Genomic DNA, 11445 nt, shown 5'->3' with positions numbered 1-11445 from the left:
CCAGATAGCCACTTACAGGCAGCGTATCTGAAAATGGCACACGTCCAGGGGGGAAATGTAAACTCAGGTTTTAGAAATTTTACCTGATCTGTCTCCACACACTCATGTGGGTTGTACATTTGTTTGTTTTCCGCATGATGTCTTCCACGTGTCAGAGACAAGACTGTCACAGAGTAGCCAGCTCCTTCACGTGAGGTCTTCCGGCTCCTCACCAAACTTGACATGAAGGCTGAGGTTAGTACAAAACAAATAGGGAGAGAAGGCAGCAAGTTGATACATCTTCGGAAATAAATTCTGCAAAGACTGGGAAGACCTGGTGAAGGCTGAAACAAGAGAGGTTTGTTTCAGCTCAGTCTACTGGTTCTCCCACGACAGAGCTGGAAAGGGAGCTATGAGATTTTGCCGCAATGCTCCTCTTTGGCCAGCGTTGAGGCCAGGGGGCTGACAGCAGTTAGGCAGAGATACTGACTGGGTGTCACAGGTTTGTGCTGGAATAAAGGAGAACTGTGAAGGACTCTACCCTAGACAGAGCATTTGCAGTGCCTTCACTGAGAAGAGCAAGAAAAAACAGCTGGAATAGCTGACCCCCAAGGGGAAAACTAAGGAAGGAAATGTTGGAAATAGTTGTTTGCATGTGAGGCTCTTGGAACTCATAGCCCAAGACCTGAAAAATAAATAGCTCCCTGACTGGCAGCACAGTGGCTGGAGAGCACTCTCTCCTGCCCTGAGGCATTACTCAGGAAGGTCTGCCTTCCTCCAGCACCAGTGCTGGTGCATCTCTGGTGAAAGTCTCGTGGCCTTCAGACTAAAAGCATTCAGTGGTAGTAAAATCAAGCTAAGTTCACTTCAGCCAAAGTCTAAAACAGATAATGAGAAAACAGGCTCACTGAATGCTTCTCCACTTTTGTTTTCACTTTAAGGACCACAGATACCCCACAGCCACTGAGCTCCTATTCCTGCAGCCACTTAAGTTCTCTCAGAACCTGTAAGTTGTTTTTTTTACCTTTAAAATCCTAGTAGGTCCTTTGTTTATTATTATGCAAGGATTTTGTCTTTCGTTTAACAACACACAGCCTTCATGTCAGTAGAAGAAAGCCTAAGGTTGCAAACACTAGAAGTGTAAAAGCCAGTAATCCTTTTCTTTTCTCAGTCTTCTTCAACATTTGGCACTGGTGACAATGAAAACATGCAATAGTGAAAGACCTGTGTGAGTGAATTACTGTGTAAAGCTGCCCATCTATGCAACATGAGTGCTCTTTTTGAAGAGAATAATTTTATGGAACGAGGGAGGAGAAGATTTGTAGTTCTGCAGGGACCAGAAAGGTTTGACCTGGCTTGCTTTTTGGGATTGGAACATCTATAAGAGGATTCGGTGTAGATCCCCTGCTGTCTAAGAAACTGCACACTCACGCACGCTGCGCACTTCGAGGCTCTATATTCTTGCTGCCTCCTCTCACTTGCAGAAACTCAACCAATTTGAATTCTCTGTTCCTCTTTTAAACTTGTCTGGAGTAATCGTGTAACCCCTCTTTCAGGAAGAAACCAGACTTTGAGGTCCCCAGATGGTTTCTGAACAAGAAACTGAAACAAATCTGAGCTGCTGTCTCCCCCCAGTGTCAACATATTTTTTTGTTCAAGGCTGCAAGTGCAGCATATAGGATATGCCCACAGGTAAAAAAGCCTGCTGTAACCTATCCATTGATAGCATAGATCAAAACTCTACCCTGATATATTGGAGAACAGACATTAGTTCAGATTTGGGCAAGGACAAGATCTCTTCTAATTTTGAAAACCCTAGGATATCAGCCTGGTGCAACACCCATCAAAAGCTCTAGGGGTTGTCTATGCTGTAGCACTATTCAGAAGCTACAGAAAAAAACGCAGCCACGTTGGACCAGATTTGAAGTCTTACATGTCCAAAGAGTTTTTCTGATCTGGCTGTAGAGGCAAAAAGGTGGTGATGTGGAGGACTTCTGAGGAGAATCCTTACAGCTGCTTTCTACCCTGTTCAAGCCAGGCTCCTTGTGGTAATTCCCTTCTTGCACATATTTGGCAAGGTAGGGCCCCCAGATTTTAATGCCAGGCTTGATTGCTTTGGGTTCTAAAAGGTGCCCAACTGCTTTGATGCTAAATCACTTGCTTTAAAGAGAGATTGTGTACCTTTCACTCTGCTTACAGAGCAGTTGTATTTCAGTTTAAAAAAAAAAAAAAGCTCGTTATTGCTATCAGTCTAGAAATATCTGTGTTTGGTTGAGAGCCTATAAAAATGTAGATTGGGGGCAATATTCAAAGGCAATCAGTGACTGCATGGAATCAAGACAATGCTTACTTTTGATGCTGGTGGACACTACACAGGCCTGACAATTTCCTGTTAAGGTTTGGGCGTGTGGCTTGGCCAAGTATTTTGGTGCCTTTCCCTTAATAGCTGTTTAATGGAGGTGGTTAGCAGTCTGTTCTCACTGAACACCGCAGAGCCATTCAATTAAATTACCATTCAACTCCGTATTTGCATAGACAGATGACTGCTGAGACCTGAGGGAAACCACTACGAACTCCCTAGCCTGCCAGTCCTGAGGCTGCTGTAGCAAGGACATTGCTCTATCCCAGGAATGGGTTTCTGCAGTACTTATATTCCCTAGTCACCAAGGTGACCGCACGAACAGAGAGATTGTAAAAATCACTGCAGTTCCCAGTGAGTAACTCCACCACAGCGAGAGCTCTCTGAACATCAGCTGTATCAGCTGCACGAAAACTTAGTCAGGTAACCCTTGAGAGACAGACACTTCAGCGGCGTACGCTGTGTGACCACAGCAGGCACTTCGGCCCACAGCTGCAGGGAGAGGGCAGGAGCGAGCCATCGGAGAGGCCTCCCGCATCCTGCTGGACTCCCAAGGCTTCTCCAAGGGCCCTCCACCTCTCCTCTTCCCTCTTCTTCCCGCTCCACAGCCAGATTTCAGCTTCACCTTAACTTCCAGAAGATACAAGGATCTGAGAAGTGCTTTATAATGGAAACATAAAGGCAAACATACCTGTTGGCACTGCTACACTTTCCTAAGCCTTTATTTCTGTGAAAAAAATCTACTCTGCTGATTAACCTACCGTGACCAAGTTAGCTTATCCTCCAGCATTTGGTGTTATTGCACATGCAGGAATAGCTAGTAATGGTAACGAAAACCGTCTCTGCTTCATAGGCCAAGCAGTAAATAGAGGGCCATACACAGTTCTTGGACACTGTGCATAGCAAAATAATATAATAAACCTCCTAGCATGGAACTTCCTCAATGGCGACACTGTGATTTGCATTAATCTAAGAAACTCCTAGGTGCAGAAAGTGGTTTGAAAAAGACCTGCCTGGAAAAGCTCCTTTCCTGGGTTTGTTCATCTGGATTCAACAAAGGACACACAAGTCTCAGATTTAGACCCTTGCAGGATGCAGCTACTCTCAAGAAGTTGCGCAGAGCCCTCCCCATTTCCTTCTGTCTGTCCATGAACCTTGTACACACCCATGATGGATTCAGAGTGGTTTTCTCTTTAAAACCAGCCACCTCCTTGCAGCTAATCTTTAAAAACTGCCTCCCCTGCAGCTCTAACTGTAGCATTTGAGTAAGCACCAACCAAGGCCATTATTTTTTTTTTTTTAAACAAAGGATTTTTTTATTGCATAAATAGAGGCTTAGATATTTTGCTGTACGTATAAAAAGTTGAGATACAGTTTCAGTCAATGTTACTCTTCAGGGTTTTATTCCTTTGACATATCCTTCATCTACAGGAAGGCTTCTTCATTCTCCCAGGAAAGGAATCCAATCCAAGCTTCCAAGTGTCAGAAAATCTGCACAGTGGGGAAACAGCAATGAGAACAGCAGGCATGATACGCTGGCAGCACATGGGCTAAATCTGCCTGCCCACGTGGTACGGTGCAACCAGAGCTACTCACAGCTCTGTGGTGCTGACACTGGAGAACATTTTTAGGGTAGGAGAATTCACCCCTTCTTGCAATCCCGTTATAGAAAGACATGGCTGACAGTCCTAGAGATGGCAGAATTTAGGAAGAGCTGGGCCTCTGGTGGGCAACACTGGGTGACTGGACAACTAGGGTATTTTCTGCCAAATCAGAGATGCTTTAATGCCAGTCGTTCAACAAGGTCAACATCTCATGCCCAGACCCAGAGGCCTTGTGGGATGAGCTCATCACCCTGGTGCAGCAATCTCTTGGGCTATGGGCTCTGCCATGCAGAACTCCCTGGGACCCACCACTGCACACACAGCACAGTATGGTCTGCTCGTTAGAAGTAGCCAGCTCGCTCACTTGCAGGGCAGCCCGTCTCTCATTTGTTCAGCAATAGAACTCCATATAACTTACTCTGACTTATTCTGCACAAATGGAAAGAAGTGTTCTCACCGCTTTTTCCAGTGGCTAACGAAAGTGATTTAAAATAAAAGTCTTAAATGGCACAAGTCTGCCCAGAGATAAGTCCTCAATCTGATGGAAACAGGAGACTGAAAAACATCTTTGTTTTTTGTTGTTTTTTTCTATACAGATGAACGACTTCCTTCCCACAGTTATTTTCAGGGCCTCATTTCTAGTCACAATTTGCAATCCTTGTTGCATTAAATAAAAGTGAGATAGGTTTGAAATAAAAAAACTAGTAAACATTTCTAAAAATTGAAACTCTTCAATAGGTGAGGTGATGACCTCAAAAGAGGAAAGTAAGTTTTGTAGTTTAATAAAGAGTAACATTACATCAAACTCCCACTGATCTTACAAAGGGCAGGCACAAATAGAATCTCCATTTTGCTGCAAAACAGAGAGATGTGAAATGAATTGATACAAAAATCACATACCAAACAAGTCAGGGAATATAATCTTACCACTAGGCAGTACTCATTTTGCTAACTGGACTTGATCCAACCTTTACACAGCAGAACTTCCTGTGCAATTGGCTGGGTGTAAAAATTCAGGAAGATTAAGAGCAGAGAAGGAAGGCTGTGCTAAGATCTCCTAAATCACAAGCCATGGCTGCCAAATTCTGTGGTGATAACTGCAATTCCTACAAAGAATGGGCATGATACAGGTGTGCAAATATGCTGAAACATCCCAGGAGACACAATATTACAAGAACTGGTGATAGTTCTAATTGCACAATCCAAATTTATCCAAGCCAAAACATAATGGGATTAATATGTCAATGCCATTATCAAACATCAGGATGTTGAATAAATTCTATACCTGAGAGGCTCTTCAATCATCCTTCTCTGCTTCTCTTTTCAGTTTCTCTTCACGTTCCCTCTTCAGTTTTTCTTCAATTTTTTTGCTCTTGTACATCTTTACTCCAGCAAACGCTAAGCAAAGAATCAATGTTTTAGCTGCCAAAATGTACATCAGCAATGGGAAATTCTCCAAAGCCTGAAACGCAAAATAATCTATTTAGGCAGTTACTGGAACACTTGGACAATTAACAAATGAATCTACAGGGATGCTATACAGCTTCCTCCAGCAACAGCATTATTCAAAGCAATGGTAATGCTCCGCTGTTCAAGCGTTTTTTCTGTAGGAAACTAAAAACCTATGCAGATTAACATCTAGGGAAAAGGACAAAACCAAGTTCACTTCACTCAAGTTTGTATATGAAGCCCCTTTGAACAGGTCTTTATTGCTTTTGCTTGCTTTACAGCAAAAGGAATATTGGCACAATATGGAGCTGAAAAACGGGAAGAACTTAACATCTTAGGATAATTGTAAAAGTGTAAACATTTCTGAACAATTCTCACATAAGCAATGGATCTGTGCATATTAGCTATCAAATGTGATCCCCAAAGACAGTCTTGTGCTCCTAGAAATTTTAACCTATGGTAGTCTTGCAATTAACTTGCTCAGATCTGGAAGGTATAGATAAATGCCTATAAACCAGAAGAAAAGTAAAAAACACACTGCCTCTAATGATTCAGTTTCAGGAGTTTTTAATGCCTGGAACCACTGAAATTGCACAACATACTTCAGTGTTATAAAAGCATGCTACATGGAGTGGAAAATAAAATGCAAATTAGTAACACTGTGAACTCGGAATACAAATATAATGAGTGGCACAGGCACTCAGCGAAAGACGTCAGTTCCAGAAGGACAGCGAAGGTACATGAACTTCCCAGACCACTGTTTCAAAGAGCCATCTGGCCAGCAGGATCGGCCTGGTCTTTCAGTGATGCACCGTAGGTTCACAGTGCCAGCTCCTCTTGAGCAAGCCTCCCAGTACCCCCCCGTACCTTTATCAGGCCTTCTAGCACCTCATAAAGCTATTTGGCGACTGTCAAACTACTGAATTTAGGAAAAGCCTTGTACCCATACACCATTACTGTGTCCCCTTAAAGTCCACAAATCAGAGGCTCAGCTGGGGTCTTTTAGAATGCTGACCTCTACAAGCTGGCCATTACCTTTGACATCAGGCTACTCTCCTCTTAACTTTGCAAAAAAACATAATTGTCTGTCAATCTCCCCACATACCAAAAGTGGCAATCTCTTTAAACCACAGCTCTGCAACACCAGAAAGGTAAAGCCAAGGCTTGGGGTTAGCATTGCTTTCTTGATAAATAGTTTATTTTTACATTTAAAATTGTTAATCCATAAGGTACTTGCTCAAACATTTCTGTGCCCTGCACATGTACCCTGCAGAGTGTTTATGGACCCAGTACACTAGAAGACATACTGGAGAAAACATCCTCCAGTAACGACAGGAGCTGAGGGAAGAGCAGCCAGAGAAAAGCATGGAAAGAGGAAAGCCAGGAGAAGCAGAGGCGAGCAAAGCAGAAACCACCTTTAAACAGAGGACCCACCCAACCACATCTTACATGCATCTGCTTGAAAGAGCAGAAATTCACTGCTTTATGAATGTGGAACATCCTCACCTTCCAGTTAAATGCCACCATCTTGGCTGTGTGATGATATCGTCCGTCCCGCAGCAGGCTGCGTCCAGTACTGACAAGCGTCACACTTCTAAAGGTACAGACCAGGGCAGAAGCATCTTGAAGAAATGGAAATTAAGAAAGAATAAGCCAATCTGTTTTACCCAGTGTGTACACCCCGCACCTCTCTGATAAGCTCATCTGCTGCGCAGCGCCTGGCAGCATATCAGTGCCACAGGGCTCAGGAATGACCTACATGGGCCTTTTTGGAGCTGAGTGACAGGAGCAACGTCTGTGCTGCTGAAGGACAGAGGTTAGACAGGCCCCAGGCAGGTGCCACGCTTGCGCAGAGCAGAGGCTGCGCTTCCACCACACGCAGCACATCCCAGCAGCTGCCCAACCGAAAACCCAACGCTGCTGCCTGCTTTTGAAAGCTTGACACGTGTGCACGTCACACCACTTCACTGATGTTTGAGATGTAGCGGACAGAAGAGCACCCAGAAGAGCTGTCTTGTGGTTTTTTTTAAGCTCATCTGCCCTGTTCTGAGCCTGAATACCAAATGAACCCTGGTATCTAATATCATTTACCAGTTCTCTCTGATTTACTAATAAATTAAATTCCCCATGCAGCCCATAATAACACAGAAGCAAGACAATCACTTGCTGCATCCCTTGAGTGGTCAACGTGTGTTTCAGAGCTGAACTCTGGGCCTGAGAAATGCCCGAGGGGATGCTGAAGGCTGCAGCATACAGCCACAATACTGCCTTCCGGTCTCTGCTTGCTGCTCCACCAGCACTGACACGATTTCAGCTGCTGGATTTCAAATTAAGGACATTTCCCTGCCTGACCTCCTCGAGGTGTCTCCTGTATGTGCAACAGCAGAGTCTCTGTCAAAAAGCAGGAGGAAGCCCTACAGCTTAGCACAAACCTTCACCCACAGCTGAGCTGAATAAATCACCACCACGCCACAATATCTGCTGTTGACCTTTCTTCAGCAACAGGGAGTCAAGTAAATGTTCTTTTTGCCTTTATTACTCCAGCTAGGGTTTCCTCTCCTCTTGCCCCAGCTGCAAAATCCTCACCCTGCAGAGACCACCCCTGAAATGTCTCCACAGAGAGACAACACTGGAGATCTCTGTTACCAAGATCAAAATACACCGAAGCAGTGGCATGGCCAACTCTTTTGTCATTCAGTATTTACTTGCACTGATCCTACCGTTGTGCAGCTTCCTTCTCCTGCTGATAAAATGTCAGGGCAGCTGTGAGCTAATGAGTCAGTAGTGTCACACCTCCAAAAAAAAAAAAAAGGCATTTTAACTTCTGATGTTTCCCCCAGAATTTCAGCAACCATCAATATTTGAAGTGCCCTGCCAGATGGTTACAGCAAAAATTCCCTATCAGAGCAGAATCTGGTTCTCAGTACACAGTTCAGATGGCTACAGGCTTCTCCCTAAAACCCAAGTTACTTGGGTTGTGTAACCCAAGTTACACAAGCCTGGCCCGATCTGAAGGGACTGCACTGCCCAACTGGGGTGTCCTCATCTCAAAATTCTGACTTGGGTGGGGGCTTCATCAGACACACTCTTCACTGTTCTCATAAATTGCTGTAAATTCTGTGCTTCAGTCAGAATCAATTTGCAACACGTTGTAAAAAGGCAAGAATTCAGCCATTCACAGACAGGCTAGCATCTGGCATATGATGCTGAAAATCACTAAAAGTGATTTTTTATGTACCTAAAAAGTTTCAGACTCAGCAAACGTTATGTGAGCCCATCTGTGGGGTCTAATTGCAGGGTACTATCCCACCAGCAAGAAGCAGCGCACAATGTGTATCACAGTGTGCATTCCTGTGAATGTTCTTGGTTGTGAGGCGATTATTTAAGTATTCAGCGCAACACTTCTGTAAGATTTCCGCCGTGCTGAGACATGAGCCTGAATCTGCCTGAATTATGTGTCCACCAGGAGTAGCTGCACTGAAGTCACAAAGGACGGGAAGTAAAGAAATTCTCCCTTTGCTCTGAAGAGTGGTGTTTTGATCCAAAATGCTTCCTGTGAGAGCAGACACTGCTGATGGTCTGTCCTCACAGTGCCTTCTGCGGCTGGAACTGAGCAGAGAAGCCACCACTCTCTCCATGTTGCATTCCCACATCCTGTGACACCAGCCTCTGGTGGTCAAGCACTTCTCCCCATTTCACCTCTTGACTCTTCCAGTCTTCATTTTTTGATCCAGACCTTATTAAATACAGCTGAAAGCCCAGGACAGGAAAAAAAAAAAAAATGGATGGAGCTGGGGCACAGGGCAGGGAGAAGCATGTGGGAAAAGGAGAGAAAAAGGCAGAATTCATTTCACATTGGAAAAAAACAATTTGTTAGCACTGAGGTCATCAATTCAAAAGCAAAAAAGCTCAGACACTGTACTTTCAAGGTTGTGATATCTTAAAAGCATGCAGGCAAATAAACAGCTGAAGTTTCATGTTTGCCTTTTCAGAGGCAGATAAGGCACAGATAGGAGTTCAGAACACATCCACAGTCAGGCATTGTTCGTTCCCCAGGAAAACATAAGCTCCCTTAACAAACACAGCGCTACTAGGAATGGAGACTGGGCCCCACAGAAGGTCACTATTACCTTCACTCACAAGCAAGGCAGTCTTGTCTCGACCTACGTGAAAAAGAAACAGGAGTGCTAGGCTCTGCCTCAAGCCCTGCCAGAGACTCTTGTGAGACTCTCCAAAACATAACCATCACATACTCGTACATTCCTATGCAGAGTAGGGATAAAATGACATCACTCTCACACCTATCAGTTGCCTTCTTCACTGTGACTGCACCTCACAATCACTAGTTTATTTACACTCAGACCTCTCTGTGAAGCAGATCAAACTACTGCAGATGGGAAAGGTAAGAGAGGGTCTGCCCGCACTGCACACCTCAGTGCTGTACTAGCAATCCTCAGTTAGTTCCAAGTGCTGTGAAGTCTTCTGGGTGCAGGCAGAGAGTGTCACCAACACAGCCCTAGAGGCTCGTGTCCTCAGCACAGCTAAAGAGCCCTCCGGGAGGGCTGCACCAAGTCCCAGAGCTAGACTTTAGCTGATATCAGCCCCAGCATCTCTGCACAACGCTGTGTTGTGTAACACAGACCACCCCAAACAGACTAAGGAGTTGGGCTCCAGTCAGATGGGAAGTCTGTGGTGGAGCACAGAATTGAATCCAGGTCTCTCAGCCACTGAATTACAGCTCCAGTCCACCACAGCAACCACATCACAGCCCAGTCACTCACACCATTGTTTGTTTCTGCAGCAGCGGAGTATCAACCAGCCTGTGTGCACCAGAAAACATCTACACAGGCCTCTGGGTACTCAACAAACCCACTTGAGTTGTCTTGGCTGAACATCTCATGCAGCCTGACAATAATTCCATCTACTCAACAAAATGGGACTTGAGATATTCTTTTGTCTACTGGGGATTTCGAAGCAACATCATTTTATCCACTTTGTGAAAAGCTACAAAAGTCACCAGCCACAAGGCCTTGGAAGGCAGAGAGCTACTACGGTTATTTGACCGCATTTAAAATGGAGTGATGGCTGAGTATGTCCTGATCTAGAAAAGGGGTTTCACTCCAATTGTCTCTTGTTGCTGCTTTCTTTAATACATATGTTTCAGTAAGCAAAACGCATGCTTCCCACATGGACAGTCACTGGAGGACCCACCACTACACGTGACCTGCTGCATCATGCATCAGGACAGGATCAAGCCTTCTCAAAAAAAAAAAAAAAAAAGCCTACTGGATCATGGGAAAACATAGTAATATGGCATAGCCCAAAGGCTGCAGAGAAATACAGCAGAAGCAACTGTGAGCCACAGCTGGTGCCCTAAGAATCCAACACAAAACACTGCCACAAGATGCAGCAGTTATATTAAGTCAGAAGCGCTCAGACCTGTGCACATTTAGAGCCCCTCTGTGTAGGTAGGTCAAGATACCACTCCATAAAAAGACCTGGGTAATCACTCAGTTTATACTAGTGTCACTGATAAAGAAATTCCTAAACTAACACCAACTCAAGGAACATCAAAAACATAAAGCCATATAAGATATTTATACCTGAAGAAGCAGAAATGAAAATTTTAGTGATTCTTCTGGCAGCTCCTCACATGCTCCAAACTCTGGGGAAATAAGAACAGAGCAGATGGGATGTATCAATCATGGCACCTGGATTCAAATCCAATCCAATCAAAACCAAAAATGTCAGTGGCACATCAGACTGGGTCATTTCAGCCATGTCCCAGGGTCCTTACGTGCTGCAGGCCCTCACTCGCTGCCACCACCTTGCCCTAGGAGGGTCTGCCGGGCTGGCAGCCTCCCCTGCCCCCCAGCTCTGCCCTCTCACCCGTCCTGCTCCCTGCAGCACCAGTGCCCGGCACAGCCAGCAACCCACACATGCACTTGAGGAAACCATTTATTTTCAACAAATGTTAACTTCAGATCCCTCTTTCTTACTTATTTGCTTCAGTTTTGTTCAAGAAAGCAGCAAAACTCGCAGCAAAGCACGCTT

At 44.8% G+C, this 11445-nt stretch overlaps 1 protein-coding gene across 1 annotated transcript; it reads right to left on the bottom strand.

Annotated features, from left to right (window-relative positions):
* Positions 1-3641: 3641 nt before the first annotated feature.
* SMIM11 (small integral membrane protein 11) lies at positions 3642-7009 on the bottom strand. The gene is made up of 3 exons (XM_010076626.1): positions 6898-7009; positions 5228-5404; positions 3642-3829 (listed from the first exon to the last, which is right to left on the bottom strand). The coding sequence occupies exons 1-2, from the start codon at positions 6916-6918 to the stop codon at positions 5240-5242; spliced, it is 186 nt and encodes a 61-aa protein (XP_010074928.1). The 5' UTR covers positions 6919-7009; the 3' UTR covers positions 3642-3829; positions 5228-5239.
* Positions 7010-11445: the final 4436 nt, after the last annotated feature.

The sequence above is a fragment of the Pterocles gutturalis genome, unplaced genomic scaffold (genome assembly GCF_000699245.1).
Source record: "Pterocles gutturalis isolate BGI_N339 unplaced genomic scaffold, ASM69924v1 scaffold45073, whole genome shotgun sequence".
Lineage (NCBI taxonomy): Eukaryota > Metazoa > Chordata > Aves > Pterocliformes > Pteroclidae > Pterocles > Pterocles gutturalis.
The sequence above is the reverse complement of the archived record's forward strand: the minus strand, read 5'-3'. Positions and strand labels throughout refer to the sequence as shown.